At 41.3% G+C, this 21,590-nt stretch overlaps 2 protein-coding genes across 2 annotated transcripts in view; both read left to right on the top strand.

Moving 5' to 3' along the window:
- The window catches only part of LOC119123332 (neurexophilin-2), a 31,047-nt gene extending 25,734 nt beyond the window's left edge, over positions 1-5,313 (top strand). Inside the window, exon 2 of the mRNA XM_037252348.1 lies at positions 3,248-5,313. Coding sequence (XP_037108243.1) covers positions 3,248-4,069 — 822 coding nt within the window. The 3' untranslated portion in view covers positions 4,070-5,313. The remainder of the gene's footprint in view (positions 1-3,247) is intronic.
- Positions 5,314-6,618: 1,305 nt separating this feature from the next.
- Positions 6,619-19,044, top strand: shmt2 (serine hydroxymethyltransferase 2 (mitochondrial)). The gene is made up of 12 exons (XM_037251678.1): positions 6,619-6,770; positions 10,696-10,887; positions 12,026-12,105; positions 12,309-12,509; positions 12,616-12,697; positions 13,899-14,021; positions 16,105-16,244; positions 16,328-16,490; positions 16,632-16,731; positions 17,049-17,204; positions 17,751-17,858; positions 17,964-19,044. Exons 1-12 carry the CDS (start codon positions 6,738-6,740, stop codon positions 18,089-18,091), a joined length of 1,506 nt encoding a protein of 501 aa, XP_037107573.1. The 5' UTR covers positions 6,619-6,737; the 3' UTR covers positions 18,092-19,044.
- Positions 19,045-21,590: the final 2,546 nt, after the last annotated feature.

The raw sequence follows: 21,590 nt of genomic DNA, 5'->3' as shown, positions 1-21,590 counted from the left end.
GAGACTCTCCACGCTTCGCCTTGTAGTCACATGTTTATTGAGTATTTTGTAAAAGGCACATTATGCTGTATTGATACGGCTTAGCAGCGCCACGGCCACATTTGAACGAGGTCACGTTTGAACAAATTGAGTAGTGTACAACATAATATTTTGTTACATGACTCAGTGTGTTTAGTACATGTGCATGCTGTAAAAGCTTCTTTTCACTTGTTGTCACTCGGGGTCAGTCAGTCTGGTGTGACCTTATATTGCAAGCATTCACTTTTCAGTCCATAGTGTATGGATTTTTTGTCAGGAGAAAATAGCTGATATTTTTCTTTAAAATCCTCGCCTTTTAAATTGATTTGATGTAAAAAATGAGCAGGTTTTCTTTTGTACTTTAGCAAGTAAACTGCATCAGTTTATTGCCTCCAGTTGGCATTTTAAATCCCGGAAGGTATCTTGTCATTATAATTTGGGATATCTAGTTGCTGACTGGGCGGCTTGGTGGCGCACTGGGTAGCACGTCCGCCTCACAGTTAGGAGGGTGCGGGTTCGATTCCACCTCCGGCCCTCCCTGTGTGGAGTTTGCATGTTCTCCCCGGGCCCGCGTGGGTTTTCTCCGGGCCCTCCGGTTTCCTCCCTCATCCCAAAGACATGCTTGGTAGGCCGATTGAAGACTCCAAATTGTCCCTAGGTGTGAGTGCGAGTGCAAATGGTTGTTTGTCTCTGTGTGCCCTGTGATTGGCTGGCGACCGGTTCAGGGTGTCCCCCGCCTACTGCCCGATGACGGCTGGGATAGGCTCCAGCACTCCCGCGACCCCCGTGGGGACTAAGCGGTTCAGAAAATGGATGGATAGTTGCTGACTGCTTACTTTTTTCTTCCAGAACATCCTTTCGCTCAAACTTCAGGTGCAGTCAGGTTGATGGTTTCGAGTCTGTTATGTTCCTGTTAATGATAGTGTGATGATGGTGTGAGTGTGCCATGAGCATTTTTCAGCTTTTTTTCAGGAATTTATACTTGACTTGATTCGAGTTTTTACAGTTTGCAGGCCTTTGGACCTGTTGGAACAAGTTTGAAATCTGAATGGTTGAGCACATCTTTGTTAATATAGTCTAGTTAATATAGTAAGTTACATTGGCCAACACAACTGCGTGTCACGGCTCTGGGCAGATTAGATAGACATGGCAACACATGAGGAGACTGAAATCCCATTGGGGAAAAAATGTAAAATAATAAAAATGATCATGTGGGCTTGGTAATTTTATATATCATTTTGTATATATTATTGTTATATTATAAGTTTTTTAAATAAAATCCAAATTCTACATATAGGCAGAGAAGGCCTTAAAAAACCTCTGGTACCTTGACTTAAATAAAAAGTATGAGTAATTTTCCCACCTCTGATCATGAGGAATGATTACGCCTACATTGACAGCGCTAGCCTGACAGCTGGCAAAAGTGTGGTGTTAATTCCCAGCGCTGCTGACATTGTGTTCGTAAGAAACCCCCGTTGTGCATCCGCCGGTGGACTTAGCTTCTTCTTACCTTCGCAAATTCCGAGAATGACGGACAAGTCTGAAATGGTATGAAAGGCTGTCACGGGGGTATGTCGAAAATCTTCAGTGGCTCATTATCTCTGTCACAAGTCATTCATCAATTTATTTTGTGGTAATTCACTCTTTCAGTGGTCAATAAGCATTCACTTATTCTACCGTCACTTATTCTGCCATCAATCAATCGGCGCAGAAATCGGCTCGTGTTAATGAATGGCCAGTAGAAATAGATACATTAATTGAATGACTGAATGCATTAGCCGGTCGGAGTGATGCACTGTTGCCTCTGCTAATAGCAAAGTGAAGCTGTTATTAGATTCAGAGATGGATGAGCTACGCCGTGGACCTGTCACTTCAGCCTCGAGTGAAAATGGCAGTACGTGGATGAGGAAGTGAGAATGGATGAGTTTTAAAATATTGTTTTCCATGCTCTATTGTGTTATCCACTTGCTGATTAATTTGAAATTGGTTTTACTGGATTTAAGAGGGAAGCGCAGCTTCCGGCATCGACAGCCAAAGCAATGTACAATATATACCCATTTGCGGTTCAGTATTCATAAATTCTTTTTTTTTTTGTCTGTTGAACTGAGCTATTCACTGAAAAACTTCTTCTCAAGATGTCGCCAAAAGACGGAACGAAAAGGAAGTATGTTGAAGAATGTCTTCAAGCTAAGAGCTATGTTGGATGGACGGACGGATGGATGATTGGATAGATGGTTGGAAGAATGATTGTATCACATATACTCATTCTTGGATTTTTTTTTTTATCGTAGGGCCCCTCACATTTTGAAATGTATGCATTTTTACCACCATTTTCCATGAGTGCGGTCTTTTGGATTTTAACAATCAGTTAAGATGTTGAATATGTGTGTGTTATGCTTGCATACTGATGGCGGCAAGAGTGATGTGAGTGATGGAATATGAAAGAAAGACAAAGTAGATGTGTCGTCAATCATACCTAAGCAGCAAAGGCAGAGAGCTGTCTAAACAAGCAAAAAATAAAAACAGACTCACATCTATTGTCTTCTTGTTCGGCTCGCTGGAGCAGCAACATTCCAAAGTGTTTTCACAAAAATAGATGTTTTCTTAAATTTGGAGGGATGATAGCAGGAGCACACACATCTAACAAATAAGATGTCCGGAAGTGTTGCAACATTTAGAATCATCTTGTGACTAAATAATTGGGCTATTTGACTGAACTGGATTTTAATTATGAACACTGTGGGTCAAGAGACTAATTAAGAACTGGATTTAGGTTGCAAGTCCCAGCAGAGGCAAATTATTGGAAGTCCTGCACAAACTTTACATCCTGTTTTTCAATTTCACTGCAATTTTATGTGTTTTCAAATTCTCACTCTCAGCCAAAAGCCCATGCTAACAATAGAAGCGTTCACACTGTGCAGACTGACTGATTTGACGGCTCATTCTGTGTGGGAGGCGGAGGGTCCTCGGTTTAAAATACAGTATATGTTGAGTATATTATCGTTTGCACAGCGGCGTAAAAATATGCGGTCATGCGTCACAAGAAGGCCCGTTCACTTATAAGATGATTTACATTGTGCAGTTTTTCATTTGATTCTTTGTGATAGACTTGGGTGCCATCTGTACAAATTCAAATTACAGGAGTAGGAATGTGAAACGGCCTATGATTCCATTCCTAGTCTGATATACCTGCCCCTAATAATTAACTAATTGTTTCTTCTACCTCCAGGTCCAAGGGTTGGAGAAGAGAGTGGATTTTTCAGACCTGAGTCCGGTGGGCTCGGCAATGAAGACTCTCCCTTACAGTATGGGTGGAGGCGCAGGTGGCGGACAACAAGGAGGAGCGGTTAAGCCGCCGTACCAAACCCGAATTTTCTCCACCTCCTTCGACCAGACGCCCATTAAGGCGAAGCCGCCCACTTACAGTTTCTATAACCCGTACGACACAGCCCGGAACCAGTCACTGCTGCTCGACCAGACAGGCTACCGCTCCAAACGTAAGCCCTCGCTCAAGACGGCCATGAAGACCAAGAAAATGTTCGGCTGGGGGGATTTCTACTTCAACGTCAAGACGCTCAAGTTCAGCTTGTTGGTGACGGGGAAGATCGTGGACCACATCAACGGGACATTCACCGTTTACTTCCGCCACAATTCCTCCAGTCTCGGCAACGTGTCGGTCAGCATCGTGCCGCCCACCAAGATTGTGGAGTTTGAGGTCCTCCAGCAGCAGCAGTTCTTGCACCCCCACACCCAACAGGAAGTTCAGATCCAGGAGACCCAGCAAGCCACCATCGACCCCAAAGAGGTTAAGACGTTCAACTGCCGTGTGGAGTACGAGAAAACCAACAGATCCAAGAAGCCCAAGCCCTGCCTGTACGACCCGTCTCAGACGTGCTTCACAGAGCACACCCAATCCCACGCTGCCTGGCTGTGCGCCAAGCCCTTCAAAGTCATCTGCATCTTCATCTCCTTCTTTAGCATCGACTACAAGCTGGTTCAAAAAGTGTGCCCGGACTACAACTTCCAAAGTGAGCATCCTTACTTTGGATAAGCCACACAGAGACGGATGGCGGTAATGACGACATTGACGGGAATGATAGTCATATTGAGTCCAAGGATGGAGCAAGGGGACACTTTCTTGCCTCTTCACTGCTGTGAATTGTGGATTTAAATCGAGTACAGTGGTACCTTGATGCCCCAACTTATGTAATCTACCACTGATTGAGTTGTGTGCATGTCAGTGCACTTTGAGGCATTTTTTTGAGCAGGATAAACCATGAAACACAAATGCAAAATGAAAAGCACTTCGCACTGAAGTTACCGTGTGGTAAATGGCCAACTGTAGCTGAAGCCACACATTGCACGAATACGAAAGTGAGTGTTGGACCTTTGGCTTACTTGATGAAAAGGGTTCATTTCTCTATGTTCTATGCTTTTATGGTCCTATGTTACTATGCGTTTATGGTCATAACCTGCAAGGCAGTGCTCGTCTTGGACCGGGAACGGATTCAATTCATTTCAATGGGGAAATGTGATTTGACATACAGATAAGATTGAACGAACTCATAAGTCAAGGTACCACTGTATCATTAAAGTTACAGTTGCCATGGCAAAGCAATTTTCCCACGGGACTTTGGTCAATTCAGTTTTTTTTGCAGTTATTTCTGTAAATATCAATCTCACCTTCAGCGCACTTATTGTTTTTAAATGATGGTTTCTCCGTGTTATTAGTTTTTGAAAAGCAGTACGCCCTCCTGTGTACCTCTATCACCATGTGAGAACAGTATCTCGCAAAAGTGAGTGCAGCCCTCAAATTTTTTAGATATATTGTATTATATCTTTTCACGGGATTACACTGAAGATATGACACTTAGCTACAATGTAAAGTAGTTAGTGAACATCTTGTGTAAGAGTGTATAAACTCAAAATCAATGTCTAAACAGCTTGTAACAAAAGTGAGTACACCTCTAAGTGAAAATGTCCAAATTATGTCCTATTAAATTTGCTGTTATTTCACACACATACTGTTGACTGATATTTCAATCTGGAATTTTATATTTACAAAAAAATGTGAGGGGTGTACTCACTGCTGTGAGATACCGTATGGTTGCTGTAGTGATTTTAATTTATTTTTTCCTTTGATAGACTGACTGTTAATTATCCCCCCGCGAACTACATTTCTATCCTCCGGTTATAAGAGCGTTCTATGTATGTATGAGAAATGCTATGCTGGGTATGCATACAATATGTTGTATGAAAACAAAAAAAAAGTACATTAAAATATTTTAAACTCTCTGCTAGTTGCAAAGTGAATTTTTCTTTTTCAAAGCCCTCAAGCACAATTTACAAGCCGTGGAATGTATGCCACTTATCTGGGCAAGGACAGCTTTGTGAAATAAGTTTTATTACGATTATGCGCGCCAAGCTTACTGTGAAGATATGTCCTTTTAATTTTCTGAAACACATTGAAGGAAAGTTTGTTTTTTCCTGGAATTGGAAGAAGAAAGCCGTAAGCATTTGGAAAATGATAGATTTTAACTTCTTTGGAGAGGCGAGATGGTTTTATTTGATATCTATTTCAATTACACACAGTGTCTGCTGTAAATGAAGAAAAAATTGCTGGGCCACGCTGAGTAATGTGATATACTTGTTTTGTTTGCGTCAAACAGCCAAGTAGTTTCCGCTCATTTTATGTTCATGACGTGATTCGATTGTCGAGACAGTGGTGTATGTGAGTTTTTTTCTGTTCACCGCATAATCTCATGCTAAATTTAAAGCAAAAGTAACCAGATTTAAGCAATGATTTAATTAAACCTGCCGCAAAAAGGAGCCGTCTGCCATCTAGTTTCTTTGATTATCACCGACTCATTTTTGTTTATTTTCGTGTCAGCATGGATTATTCAGATGTTTGCACTGCACGCTTTCTTCATTTCAACAAATGCATGACGCATCTGCTTTATGAAACTCTGCCAATGACAATCCCACAGATGAGTTGCAGTAATTATTGAACAGGTACTTTGAGATTCCTCCGAATATAAAGTGTGTTATAAATATAATTTATTATTATTATTATTATTAGGTATGCTCTCAAGTTGCTCTTGACTTTATACACCTTATTTCTTTGTACTTGTTTAATTTCACGCTTGATGGGTAGACAGGCATTCTGTAGAGTTGTATAAGAAACAATAAAAACTCAACTTTACATAGTATGTCCCCTTTAATATATATATTTTTCCCCATGATTAATGCATTTCTTCGGGGAATGGAGGATAAAAGATTGGAAGAGCTGACGGAATAAAGTACAATGCACTCAACCATTTTGAACGCGCACAAGTAATCAATCGTCTCTGCTTAAGCTATTCATGCGCGTACCTGCAGGGCATGAGACCATTTATTATATCTCCAGAAGCGGGGATTTTTATTTGTGACATTAAAATTTAGTATGCATTCTTCACTCTTGACACTAAAGCTGCAATTTAAGTGTATTCCAAATACATCTGGAATTATAAGATCTAAAATAAAGACTTTATTCTTGTGGAATCACATTTTCTCCAATATTGTAACGTTTAAAGGCCGGAGGACTTCATTTCCCAGCATGCCTTTCGCACGCTCATGGTCGCGTCACTATCCGTTGCCAACAACTTGCTCAGCCCTCTCACGGATTGTGTGACAGCGGTGTGGCTGCAGGCGAGCTGCTTCTTCTCTGGAAAACTGGAAAAATGCTGTCCTTCGCTGTCAGACAACTGGCTCGGGTGAGTGTTTCAGATAGTGTTCCAATTCTATTTTGTTTTGGGGGTTTGAACTCTTCACATCGCTCCCTAGCTTAACACCATCTGCTCCCCGGTCTCGTAACGAGGTGTTTTTTTGTCATTATGTGTATTATTTCACATTTTACGGATTTGTTTAAATGTGGAGTGGGTTTTTTTTTTTTTTTTTTTACTTTCGCTGTGCACTTGTGACTAGAGCTCATTGGGGGTGCCAAGCTAGCCTGCTAGTGTTCCATTATGTCAGTGTGTCTGCAGTAATGATGCAACAGCTACCGCTCAGTTTCATCATGAGCTGCACTGCCTGCTACTAGTGTGCTCATATGAAATATGTAATTCTTTTTTCGTCTTTTAATCTCTTGAAGTGTTTTCACAAGGGCAATAATTAACTAAAAACTTTTTTGTTTTTTTAACCCACATCAGGTCAATTACCATACAAGGGTTTATCAGTGTTGGTAAGGCTTAGGATCGGTTCCAAAGTGCAAATACAGCGTGAAAAACACCGAGTAAATATTAACTAACGGATTTGATAGTTATGTAAGTGATAAGGTTTTTGTGTGTCAGGGAAAATGCATGCCAATTAATTGGTGGACCCAAACTTTGTAAAAAATATTAATACAAATCTTCGAAACACTGTAAAAATATTAATACAAATCTTTGAAACACTGTAATTATGTAACAATTTATATTTTAAAAAATGTAATATGGTTATGCAAATTTTGGAATCGTTGAGTGTAATAATTATAATTGTCATGTGCCAATAATTCAGACAGTCTTATAAATCGTAGCTTGTCCGTTACTTAGATTCACATGCTTGCATCTGTTTCTATAATTGGTTAAGCTAATGTCACAGGCAAAGTCATGTGTTGTCCTCACGATTAGGCACGTGTAACGTCAGATGAGTGCTCGTAGCCTCATTCCAGATTTTGAAGGAGAAAGTCAAAATTAAGTAACCTTTAGCGTCCACAATCTTATTCAACAACTTTGAGGAAACACAATCTTTGACAATATTCCAAAGTACACATATTTGCATTGGCATTAAATCACAAAACAAACTACTTTAAATGCACACAAACATGTGCAAAGTGCATTTCAGAGCACAAAGTCAAAAGTGCGTAACTAATCTCTGATATCTGCCCTAAAGCGTATTAAGTCACTTTTTTTTAATTATTTTTTATTTATTAACCTGTGGGCATTGTTCAAGTCTGAGCAATAATAAAAAGCAGCATTTTTTTTCTTCTGTTGGCTTGTTATAATTATAGTGTCATAATGTTCAACCCTGTATCATCATGCAACATTAACACACAATTTTACTGTAGGCTATTTTTAAAAAACATTTGGTTTCAGGCAAGGGAAAAGGCACGTCAAGCAGTCCACGAATTTAAACGGTGCCCAGTGTAGCGTAGCCGCACGCCACCCCATTGCAGCGGACAGCTGAGTGACTTAACGATGGGCTTAACCGACGTCTTTAAAGTCTTGATTGTGTCCCCCTGACAAACCTCCGACCTGGATCGAGTGAAGCCGCTTTGGGCTTGGCCTCCCTTCGCCGCACGCCTCTTCAGGCCCATTCCGATTCCCTCAGTTAAGTGTCATCCCGACTGAATCACGGGGCAATTTGTAACGGACAGCCTTCCGATTAACCGCTGACAGAGCAAAGGAAACTGTGTCAGACTGACGGATGCCTCTACTTTTGCGACTTATCTTTCTTTCCTCCTCTCTGTTTTTCCTGGCTGATTGTTTGGTATGACCACTGATGGACAGCAGTCATCTATAAAATTGGCTGGCCTCGAGAGTCGCCTCAGGAAATGGGCAACAATAATTCAGAGGAAGGATGAATGAAATGTTTTAACTTCTCTTTCCAACCACCTCTTTTTGTGACAAGGAAGGTAAACTGCCTAAGTAACATTCCTACCAAGCAGCACAGATCCAGAATAATAACCCATGAGGCGTGTTTGTTAAATGGTTGTTAAATGGTGAATAGTTCTCGTTGTGATTAAAACTTTTGTGTTTTAACGGCAGTATTCCTCATTGAATCTTTTAGCTTCTGATTTTTCGTTTCCTTCAAGTTCACCTTGGTCTGACAAGGTAATGTGTGGCCCCTAAAAATAGTCCACGTGTGACACATTTGGCGCTCGTGCTTTGGCTCCCGTGCTCTTTGGATCGCTTTATGCTACCCGAATATTAATTAACCGTCAGAAAAGGAGAAATGAGTGGGCAGATAGACGTTGGGGAAGCGACCCATGTGTTTGTTTAAAAGAAGCCCCGTGGCAAATTTGATGAAAAGCTAATAAAAAGCGCCACGCTAGTGCTACTTGGACGTTTAGTGGTGCAAGGTGACAGAAAGAGGGAGGGAAAGCCGGGATGAGGCATGGCGAGAGTTTGTTTGCGGCCCTCCTTCCACAGATGCGCAGACAGCAAAGGACACTTTCCGTCAAGGTTTAATGACCCGTGGGATTCTTCAGCGAGAGGCGTCCAGGCTCTCGTCGCCTCCTGCGCTTCTTCTTCTTCCTCCAGGGCAGAGAATAGAGCACCCCTTCTTTTAAGGTGCTAGCCATCCCCCTTGGCGTGTCACTATTGTCCTCTCGGCCACCTGCAGGAGCACGGCTAGAGGCGTGATGGATTTTGAATTACGAAGTGTTTTCTTTGGCTTCTCTGCAGGAACGGCTCATAAGTAATGTCGCAGTTCGCATTGCTGACTTTCAATTCCCCGTTCGCAGCTGGCCGCTCGGTGACTGACTGACCGGTCCAGTGAAGGATTGTGACCAAAGACCAACTTTTGTCATCATATCTAAATAAAAAGATGCCATTTGGGGAAAAATAATAACTGCTATTTATCTCTTACACCAAAAAAAAACTGAAAGCAATAGTTGTTAGATTTATTACCGGAAAATCAAATTTTCAATCATGCTTTTTCCTCCACAATGTCAGCTTTGAATAGTTTGACGAGCAGGTTTGAATTAATAATAATAATTCCCCCTGATCAAATGTCACAGCACCCTGGTTCGGAATCATTGCCATAAATTGTGGAATTAATATCAGATGGATTCGAATCTAGCGCTGAACTTGATAGGCAGCAGAGAAAATGGATCTTGCCAAGAAACATGGCAACCCTTTGCTTTCCTTCACTTTGCGAAATGTAAATTGACTGAGCCCACCGACGTGCTTTGGTAGTCACTTTGGCTCAACTCGCAAGCTCTTTAATTGCTTTTTAATGGCGCTGTTCGAGGGAGGCCGTCCCTCACACCCCAGCACACACGAGGAGGCAATAACTACAAACTTGCGGTAGCGGGGGCGCTTTACACACAACAGTCATCATTTTGAACCGCCAATTAAGTTGACGTAAGGCCGCCGATCTTTTGTCAGCCCAATCAACCTTCAGATGTTTTCATTGTACTTCTGCAGTCTCCCTTTCTCTATTCTAGAACCAATCTTAACAATGCACACAGCAATTAGTTTGTCAAACGCTTTAAGACACCTGACGCGCGTTTCTCTCCAGCCATGTTGCCTTGAAAGCATCCGGCACAAACAGTTGTATTTTCTTCTCGCTCACCGCGGCAGTTTCCTGCCTGCTGCGTTTCTTCGAAAAAGGCCAAGAATTAATATCTTAGCTACGATTAGGAATACAGACTCAAACGATCAACCATCAAAGCAGTGGCAGAGTCCAGATTAGATAAGCCGGAAATGCTGAATCCATTCTCTCATTTGGTACACTGAGGCTGTAAAATTCGCTTTGTGAAATTGCTGATGTCAGCCTAATGAACACCCACGCTGATAATTCATATCATTCAAACATGCAAGTGGATTATTCCATCAGCCGACATATTAGAAGGGGGAGAAAATATACTGGAATATTGAAACAGAGCATCAATGAACATAACATTTGTAAGGAATTTTTGTTTTTTTTGCCCAACAGCCATTGTGCCAGCGTACCCCAGCTCGCATCTGCGTACGCGGGCAACAGTCTCACGCTGCCAGCCGTGTGGTGGACGAAGAGCGGCCATGGACGGGCCAGGAAAGTTTGGCTCAGGACGACCCGGAGATGTGGGACCTGCTGTTGAAGGAGAAAGACCGGCAGTGTCGTGGTTTGGAGCTAATTGCATCAGAGGTAAAAAAAAAAAATCAATGAAGATCAAAGTTCTGAAGCTGGATTTTCATTGGTGGTGTTTAAGAACTGCCAATATTGCTAAATGTTTTCTAGGTCAGTTTATCTCTGTTAAATAATATCTAACCATTCACATTTCTCCTCCCTGTTTTGTGCAAAACACTCATTCGTGCCCCAGCAGCTTTGCTTTTTATGTTTTCATTCGAAGGCTGAAAGAGGTGAAATCTTGACAAGTTATTTATTTATTTATTTTACGGCCTGCTTTTTCCTCGCCACAGTTGCTGTTCAGCAAAGTGTGTCGGCTGTTTCTCCTCACAAAGCCACGCCGCTCTGGTGCAAGATAACGTTGATATCTTCATTGTGCCGCAAGCCTGAGGGCAGAGCTTGGTGCTGCTTAGGCTGCCTTTTGGGTGTATTTCCCTCCAAAAATTCAGCCACACGCATGCACATGATTCCGTATTGCAACTCACACAGCAAAACTATTTTAAATAGTTTGGCATTTGGAACCAAATTTTACGCTTGTGTGAGGCACTAAACTCCACCGCAACAATAAACCCTCCCCTTTGCCAGAATTATTTTCAATTTAATCGATTTGAGAGAGCAAGCTTCATTTATGATCATTTATTTTCTAGATCATTTTGCTGATTTATGGTGCTGTTGAGAAATTAAGCTATCAATGCTTTTTCCACCTCATAAAATCAGACATAGGCACTCTGCCAAACTTTTTTTAAACAGCCTTGAGGGTGATTTAAATTCCCTAGTCGAGTTATTAGAGGTGTCCAAATTAATAAATTAATCGGCATCTAATCGAATGACATCAAATTAGTTGATAATTATCTTAATATTCAAAGTAATCAAGTAATCATTCACTTAAAATTTAACTTAAAATTTTCCAAACACTTTGATTTTAGCCTTTCAACAGTAATTATTCTCTAATTTCTATAGACCTTCACACAAAAAAAAACAAATTCCCCCCCAAATATTGACAGAATACCTCCTCTTGCCTGTCCAGTTGAGTGAATATGTCATCAAAAAGGATGACTTGCCCCTCTTTTTTGACTAACACGCGTTAATTGGCCATCCTTGTCTCTTCTGTTGACTCATGCAATTCATCGGCACACTTATTGTGTTCTCGCCACAGAATTTCTGCAGCCGAGCTGCTCTGGAGGCTCAGGGCTCTTGTCTGAACAACAAATACTCCGAAGGCTACCCGGGGAGAAGGTGAGCGTGTCAACTAAGTCTCGTTAGTGGTGTTAATAGACGTGCAAATGCAGGGATCGGAAATGCGACTGCACAGCACAAATAGCAGAAGGAAACAAAAGAGACTTAAAAAAAAAAAAAAAATAAAATAAAATAATAATAATAGCCACTGTACATTGAGCTTGTTGTCTAAAAATTGTCTTCTTTGGTGTCCGTCTCTACAGATACTACGGCGGAGCAGAAGTGGTGGATCAAATTGAGCTCCTGTGCCAAAAACGAGCCCTGGAGGCCTTCGACTTGGATCCGGCCAAGTGGGGCGTCAATGTCCAGCCTTACTCGGGCTCTCCCGCCAACTTTGCCGTCTACACTGCCGTGCTCAACCCCCATGACCGCATCATGGGTCTGGACCTACCGGACGGAGGACAGTCAGTAAAACCAAATCTCTGCATGACATGATAACCTTGATAAAAGGATATTCATTGAACTGTGTCCGCTTCTTTTAGTCATGTTTGTATTTTTGTTGCCCCCCAGTTTGACCCATGGCTATATGTCAGATGTGAAGAGGATTTCAGCCACCTCCATCTATTTTGAGTCCATGCCCTACAAACTCAATGTAAGTAGAGCCGCCCTTACTCTCTTACTTAAAGCTTGTTTACCATCTTTAAAGCAGAATAAACCATTGAGATGGATCCAAACAACTATACGGACACGTAGTTCAGTCATAATATTTTGTGTGGCAAGAGTCTGCCGTCAGGGAACATAAAATGGCTGACATGTCCCTAACCTCCCATTTATGCAATCGGCACTCAATTGCTGTCTTTATGCTTCTTCTGACACAAAGTTCGAAAACCCACAATTTTTTCCAAGTGCATGTTTACAGGTAAAAAAAAAAAAATCCTGTATTTTTTAGGGGCCTCTGATAATGTTACGCAGTGCATCAACAACAAAAAAAGAGCCCATCCAAATTGTCTCAATTATGTTAATTTTCATAATTAATATATTCCAATAATAGTTTTGACTTGACTTTAGAAATTACCAATCAGCTGAAAAAATACATGATAGGACCCAAATTCTGTTCATGGGCTCGGATCGGGACAACCCTAATTGTTATTATCATTATTTAAGCATTAGATCAGCCACGACATTGAATCCGTATTGTGGAGTCTCAGGCCATCAATGCGTACTAGCTTAGCGATGGTTAGCTGATGAATGGCCCTGAGAGTCACCCTGCCCGGACCTTTGTGATGCATGGGCAGCCGAGTTCCCTCGGCGGGAGAGATAATGGGAAATCGACAGGCCGGCCATCACCGCTGGCTCTGCCCTCACAACGGTCAGCTTGATAGAGCGAGGGGGCAGCCGTGGATGTGCTTTGCAGATGGGAGATGATCAGATTGGACAAATAAAGTGTTCCCCTCACGCTCCTTTCACCTGTCTCACTTCGATCACCACCTCCCTCTTTCCCTGCCGTCTCGCTCTCACCTCTATTACCTGTCTTTTCTCTAGCTTGAGAGGAAAGGAACCTTTTTTTTTCCCAATTGTACTTATTTTGATCAAATTTCTCCTCTTTGAAACTACTTATCTCTTTCTAAATAAAATCCTTCCTCCTTTAAAGGTATCTGGAGTACTTAAGACGTAGCAGCTTTAAATGAAAATAATCTCTCTTTGATGATGTTTGCAAATGTGCTGCAGATATCTAACCCCCCCCCCCTCCCTCCCTCTCTCTCTTTGTGTACTATAATCTGGTTCCTTCCCAATTTGTAACCCAAATCACCCCCCGCCCGTGGTCTACTCTGCTCCTCTTCAACGCCCCTCAGCCTGCGACAGGACTCATCGACTACGACCAGATGGAGCTGACGGCCAAGCTGTTCAGGCCCCGGCTCATCATCGCCGGCACCAGCGCCTACGCCCGCCTCATTGACTACGCTCGCATCAAGAAGGTGCGCAAGCCTCAACCTGCCCTTGACCCTGTCTCTCTCTCCTTCGCTCTCTCTCTCTTTAAACAACTCCTGTGTCAAAGTTACCCTCAAATCAAATTCAGTGGAAGTTTAGAGCAGTGTTTCCCAACCTTTTTTCATTCACGGCACACCTTTTCATTGGAAAAAATCACGCGGCACACCGCCAACAAAAATCTGTTAAGCTCCTATATTAAAATCAGTTATATTACAATGAAAGACGTAAAGTCCTATTCCTATATATGTATGGAGAGTCGAATAATTCAATAGAAATAAGTACTAAATATTCTTTAAATTGTATTCCTTTTTTTAAATAAAAGTGACAGTTTATTAAAAAGGTTTTAGACGGTGTAAGAAATAAATTATTTAAAGTGATTGTGATTAAAATAAAAGAATCAACGTGATTTTGTTTACTGTTTTAGACTAGGTCTATAAATATTGCAACAATAAGAACAAAGTCACTTTTAAAGACGCTCTGCTGTTCTGACAGCAGCTGAGTGGCTATCACAGTCGAGATGTCTCGACGTGACTGTTTTTTTTATGTATGTGAAAAATCACCAATCCAGGTTCTCCGGTTGAACTGCATGCTCTGATTTCCATTGGACCGCAAACACACCACAACCGTCATAGTTGTCTGTCACTGTTAGCAAAAGCACACAGCAACACACACATAACCTGAATATGTGCCGATGCAATACAATCAGACCGACACAATATGAAATCTCAAGATTCTCAGATTCTCCACGCATGCACGATTAGCAAATGGCTGACCAGGCTTTGCGCGAACTGATCAGTGGTTTGGCGATCCTGTTTACAATGCGCTCCGTAATTAATATTGGACAATCCCACGGCACAGCTGAACGTCTCTCACGGCACACCAGTGTGTGCTGAGTACAGTGTCAGCATTTTTTCTCTTCAAAAACTTCTCCATCACTGTCACTATCGACTCGTCTCGCTATCCACAATGACAACGTCGCTGTCAATGCTACCTGCATGGGCATCCCATATACCCGCTGGTGCATCCATGCGTCACCAATTTTCTCGTCTGCAAGCACGAGGCAAATCGCTACCTGCTGCTGCCACCTTCTGATATGGAAGATATGATTACTCTGCCGGGCGCTACACCGCACAGGCGCACAAATTGGAGAATTTCCCACGGCACCCCTGACAATATTTTGCGGCACACCAGTGTGCCGCGGCACCCCGGTTGAAAAACACTGGTTTAGAGGATATAAGGTATGCATTTTTTTCACAGTTCTAAAGAATACTTTGCACACCCTAATTCATTTGTTTTTGTGTGATGATTATACTGCCCCTGGTGGCAAATACAGGCACAAGAAGGAGCAGCACGACGAATGAATTAACAGCATAAAATCATGAAAACGTTCTTTTTTTTTTTTTACGTGGCATTTCAAAATGCAAAGATGCCACTTTAAACGCTTCGTGCACAGTTAATAATGCTTTGGGAATAGATTATGTTCAGGATTTTTTTAATGGGAAAAATATCCTGGAAATTGCCAGTGCCACATTGTGTTTGATTTGTGTTCCACTGTCATTTGACAGTACGACAAGGCTCCTCTCATCCATGCCTTACCAACCTCCATAATCTGACTCTTTTGTCGACTCAACCTGGGCGAAGGCAGACACTCCAAACAACTTCAAACCACACTTCACTCTCTCGCAAAGTGCACCAGAGAGCCTGTTATTTTTCTTTTTTTACCAGAGCCACCCGCTAATTCATCTTGGTTGCACTGCTCCACTTAAGAAAGGTGCCATCAGATGGAGTGTCCCGCCACTACAGCGCTGTGTGTCTTTATTAGGATCCATAACGACCCTGCCACTACACCTGAAGTGGAGCCATATTTCTCCACCCCACCACTAGCGTGTCTCTGTGGAACCGTTCACTGTTTTATGGCGCAAACCTCTCGACAGATTTCCGGTGTCGTTACCTGGCTAGCCTTTGGCGCGACACCAACAAGAATTTTTTTTTTAGCCTGCTGTTTCTGCCAACTACACACAATTATGCAGCAGAAGTTATGTTTTGCATTAAAATGTTTGTCTTCCTTAGCTGTGCACTGACATCAAGGCCTACATGCTGGCCGACATGGCGCACATCAGCGGCCTGGTGGCAACCAAAGCCATCCCGTCTCCATTCGAACACGCTGACATGGTCACGTCCACTACACACAAGTCCCTCCGAGGTGCCAGGTAACACGCTACCAAGCTAACTTAAAATGTCCATGTAGCTTACGGCAATCACATTGCTACTGCTGCTTTTGTTTTTTTTTCAGGGCGGGTCTCATCTTCTACCGCAAAGGCCTTCGCTCCGTGGACAAGAAGGGCAAGGAAATTATGTACGACCTGGAGGACAAGATCAACTTCTCAGTCTTCCCCTCACTGCAGGGTGGTCCTCACAACCACGCCATCGCGGGGGTTGCTGTGGCACTCCGACAGGTAAAATCAAATTCAATCATAAACACTAAAATGCAAAAAGTCACTAAAGTGTCCAGTTGTCAATATTCTTTCTATTGATGCATTTTTTTTCTGTGTGCTTGACTTTGATGCTCAAGAATCTGTATATTATTTTGATTTCAGGCTCAATTGCCAATGTTTAAGGAGTATATTGCCCAGGTCATCAAGAACTCCAAGGCCATGGCTGATGCGCTGCTCAGCAAAGGCTACACCTTGGTGTCAGGTAATCTCGTCTGGCATGACAGCGCGAATAGTGAAACTCGGGTTTTATGATTGAAATTGATGACAACTCACTATGAATTGCCTATGCATCCAATAAGAATGTGGTAAAGCACTGTGTTGAGTCTCGCTCCGCCCCTGTGTCGTATGGTGTTCCGCATGGTTCTATTTTGGAGCGCTTGCGCCACTTTTCTCTAAATGATGATCCTCAATTTACATTTTACATCAACATAGTTCTTTGGTGCCCCAGTGATACTCAATATTCTATATTAATGTTTTGGCCTGTGAATACTTTAAATAATTTCACTGTAACTGTTTCAGGGGGGACAGAAAACCACCTGGTTCTGGTTGATCTGCGGCCAAAGGGCATCGACGGCGCCCGAGCCGAAAGGGTGCTGGAGCTGGTCTCTATCACGGCCAACAAGAACACCTGCCCCGGCGACAAGAGTGCCCTGACTCCAGGAGGCCTCAGGCTTGGTAAGGAAGACGCATGATCAAGCTACTGCTAACATAATTATTTACCTTGTGTCCTCGCATACTGCTTTTATGTTTGTTTGTTTGTTTGTTTGTTTTTCAAAGTACAGAAATGCAGACACAGATATGGAAATGAGTCAGACACCAATTAAGCCACAAGCGCTAAGCAGTGCATGATTAATTAAATATGTTTAGCTTTTTAATCATCTTCCAGGAAGTTCACAAGCTCCACATTTATACTGCCCCATTTTTTAGCATAATCTTAAGACTACATCTCCACCGCCCCATGTTGACTTTTATGATTATGTTGATTTGCTCTTAACCAAGCAACCATGACAACGAAATAGAATAAAGTAGAATGTATCATTAGTCCCCAAATTGGGAAAATCTCAATAATGAGCAAAAATAGTCCACAGGATTGTTTGTTATGACGAGACACTTATTGCTTTTTATTTTTATAAACTCTGACCCGTATCAGCCACATTTCAGTCAGCAAAAAAGTTACTGTTGCTGTTTTAGTCTGCTGTATTTACTTGGTGTGTGTTGCAGGCGCTCCAGCTCTGACCTCCAGGCAGTTCAAAGAAGCCGACTTTGTGCAGGTTGTGGAGCTCATGGACGAGGGCTTCCAGATCGCCTTGGACGTGAAGAAAAAGACCGGTGAGTGGAACACATTGCGATAGTGATGCAAGTACAAGCTGTGAATTAGGAATAAATCTTGTGGTCTCCACGACTTCTCAATTTTCTCTCCCTGTTGCCGCACAGGAAAGCTCCAGGACTTTAAGAACTTCCTACTGGAGGACCCTGAGACGGTGGGCCGTATTGCTGAGCTGCGCCACCGCGTGGAAGCGTTCGCCAGGCCTTTCCCAATGCCGGGCTTCCATGATCATTAGAGAGAGCGACAAGTTAAAAAAAAAAAAAAAAAAAAAGTTAAAAAAAATTGAAGCCTCGTATTGAGATTTAACAATAAAGTTTGCCAGATTTTATAGAAGAGAAGAACCTATTTTCTATTGTACGGTTAAAAGACTGTTGCCGATGTTCATTGAGAGACACTCGCTAGTCTTAATGTTGGGAAGCAACTAACGCAGCATCACTCATTTAGACGGGGTTTGCCAAGGTTTTTCTTCTATCATCCGATCCTTTCGTCCTGCATCTCATTATCCAGCCAAGGGAAAGCTGTGTTACTACATGAAAGTCATCTCTGCTATTTTTGCTACAAACAGTTGTCACTGTTGCATGAATTGTGATAATTTTGTCAGCAGATTTTACAACAATGGTTTCCAACCCCATTTTAAACATCATTCACCAGACAAGAATTCTCCCCTTTTCATTGCATCAAAATTTAAAAACTCGGCTATGTTGAGTTTGTAAGTTCTCCCGTTGCATGGGTTTTCTGCAGCCTACTCCCACATTCCAAAAGCATGAAGACTCAAAATTGTCCTTCCAAGTGAATGGTTGTTTGTCGATGTGGCTTGCTATTCACTGGCAACCAATCCAGGGTCTACCCTGCTTTTTTTTTTTTTCTTCAACAGGGATAGGCTCCAGCTAACCCACGACCGGGGACAAGCACCATTGAAAATAGATAAATGGGAAGAAAAACTGACAAGCACAACATTTTGTATAGCTAATACATTTCAACTAAATATTGTTTTTCACAAAATATATTGGGTTCACAGACAGCTATAATCACTGCATCAGTGATAAATTTGCGTCTCTTTTCTTCCTTTGCACAGCATCTCTTGAAAGAGTACATGTTGCCAAAACATCCATTTTATGTCTCCCATGTTTTTTAATTAATAAATAGTTTGATTGAACATTGACAGTCTTAATAAAATCAACTCAAAGTGACAGTCTTGTCCCATTTATTTTTCTAAATAAAAATCGAGTTCATCTACTTTATTAAAAACTTTGTCAGGTGGATAAATATTTGAATATTTGAATATTGCCGCAGGTTCAGACATTTGGTGTGTGTGCTTGGCTGAGGAGCCAATGGTGCGAAGCTACCATCTGCGGAAATCATAATTATGTTGAGATCTCACACATATACAGTATATATGTACTATATATAATATATATATATATTGTTTTATTGCTTAATTTAAAAATCAAAGATTGAAATTAGGGCTGGGGAAAAAAGGGCTGGTTGACCAAGTTGATCACAAGTTGATAACATATATGACATCCACACAGACATTTTCAGGTCACATAAATCGAGCATATTTGAAATTTTCAGTCTAAAAACAAACAAACAAACAAACAATAAACAAACTTTTTCACGGTTTGTTAGCGCCCTCTGTTGGTAGAAGGTTGACATCGCAGTCAGCGAGGTTTTTCCCGTTAATTGGCTACTTGTCGTCAGGTGTCACGCAGTGATGTTTGGCATCGTTTTCACACCGAGCTAGGTAAGGCTACCTAGTAATACAGGCCCAAGTTTGAAATGAGCTTCTAGCATATCTTTTAGAATATTAACAAATGTGTCTTCAATTTGACTTGCAGCCCAAATATTCAAAGACCGCAATCAACCGCATTGCTCAGCTTCAAGGTAACGTCATTTTTATTTACCATCGCTAGTTAAAACGTTGTTGCTCCAGCATCGCTAGTTAGGAAAGTACTGCATGGTGTTGGTAAACTAAGATGTCATGTTATGATGTGTGACAAAAATGAAAACGTATTTGTGTTAAACTGCAAGAATACTGCATTTAGCTCAAAGTTTAGTAAGTGCAATCTAGCAGTCGTATGCTATGTGTGTTTGAATGTCACACTTGTGTTGCATCTGTCAATGCTAAATGTGTGCTCCAAATGGTACTAGTTATGTTAGTTCAGTTTTTGCTGCTTCGACTTGTTTGTCGAGGTTTTCTTAATCGCCACATTTATGGGCTTTTTGCTCAGCGATATATATCGAATGCTATTTCAAAAAAGTGCTACGGTTTGCAGACTTAGCATTATGCGAGATCTTCTTGTCTAGATTGTCATACATTCATTTAAGTTTCCCAAAGTCTTTCTTTTTTTTGGAAACCTTGATCAAGAGTCAATTTATGTTATAAAACAAGATAATATATAATTTTTTAGATAAATTAAAATTATGTAAATAGAATTGAAATGAATTGAATTGCTCCATTAAAGTAATGTTGGTTCTTAGCCACTGTTATTGTTTAACATTTATTGCGGTGCAGAATATATGAATGAATGAACCACTAATAGATTTAAAAAAAAAAAAAAGTATAATGATAACTTTTAAGACCTGAGAGGACTTACAATATAAATGTCATGATTTATTTTTGGATGTTATTCCACATCAAACAGTATGAAATGCGTGTGGTTTTATTTTGTATTTTTTATTTTAATTTATCCCACTGTCACCAAGTATAACAAATTGTTTTGTAAATTAAATGGATAAAAGTAAACCAAAATAAATGTAACTCCTGAAACCACCAAGTATGTGCACTGCTTAAGCACTCCATTATAAAATGGGAAACAAATGGTGACACTTTAAGCGAGAACGATATATCCATCACTATGAGGAGGAGCGATTAAAATGGTGGCAACTTGGCGCGTTAAAAGAATGGATCCGTAAGCAAGAAAACACAGCGTGAAAAAGTACTCTGTCTGTAATTGTCATAATGGTGCACTGTATTGGCCATCTGCTAGGCTCCCGCCTAATGTTGCCCATATATCAAGACCATGTTAATCTCTTCTTATTGAAAGAATACACACACCATTTCTAAGGACAAATTGATTTAGAAAATCCTGTTACTACGGTAACCTGTGCTGCTATAAATTGTCTGTTTAATGAGCAAAGGGATAAATGACAGCGTCAGCAATTAATAGGGTGTGTGTCACGACGATACCTGACATCATTAAAGTTGATGTGAGTGTAAAAAAAAAAAATATATATATATATAGAGCAGCGCGGCTGTAATTGAGACATCCATGCCGCGCTAACGCGTCGTAATTGTGTCCTAATGGTGCTCATGTTTCAGCCTTGGTGAGAGTCTTGACGGCGTGTCTTGTCTTTACAATCATTTTGTCATTCCCACCGCGGCTAGTAACAATGGCGCTTTTGGAATGAGTTAGAATACTTGGGAATGCACCAACAAGTCTCGTCCAGAACTGACTAACTGGTTATTATGTAGTTTTCTTTATAGAAGCTTTTTGGTAGACTTTTTAAAAAATATATATTATTTATTTTTTATAATGTATCTTCAGCTGAGGAAGGAAACTTTGAATTTGCCAATGCAGCATAATTTTTGACTCTGCTTTTTCGCGAAGTGTAAGCTTTTCTCGTAGTGTGACATAAAGATGCCACGGGGATATGCAGGAATTTATATACTGTTGGCGAAATGCTACCTGGCATCTTGATATAGTTTTAGTGGACTGTTTTTTTTCTCCCCA

This window comes from Syngnathus acus, chromosome 5 (assembly GCF_901709675.1).
Source record: "Syngnathus acus chromosome 5, fSynAcu1.2, whole genome shotgun sequence".
NCBI classification, from domain to species: Eukaryota; Metazoa; Chordata; class Actinopteri; order Syngnathiformes; family Syngnathidae; genus Syngnathus; species Syngnathus acus.
This window is presented reverse-complemented; position numbering and strand designations above follow the sequence as displayed.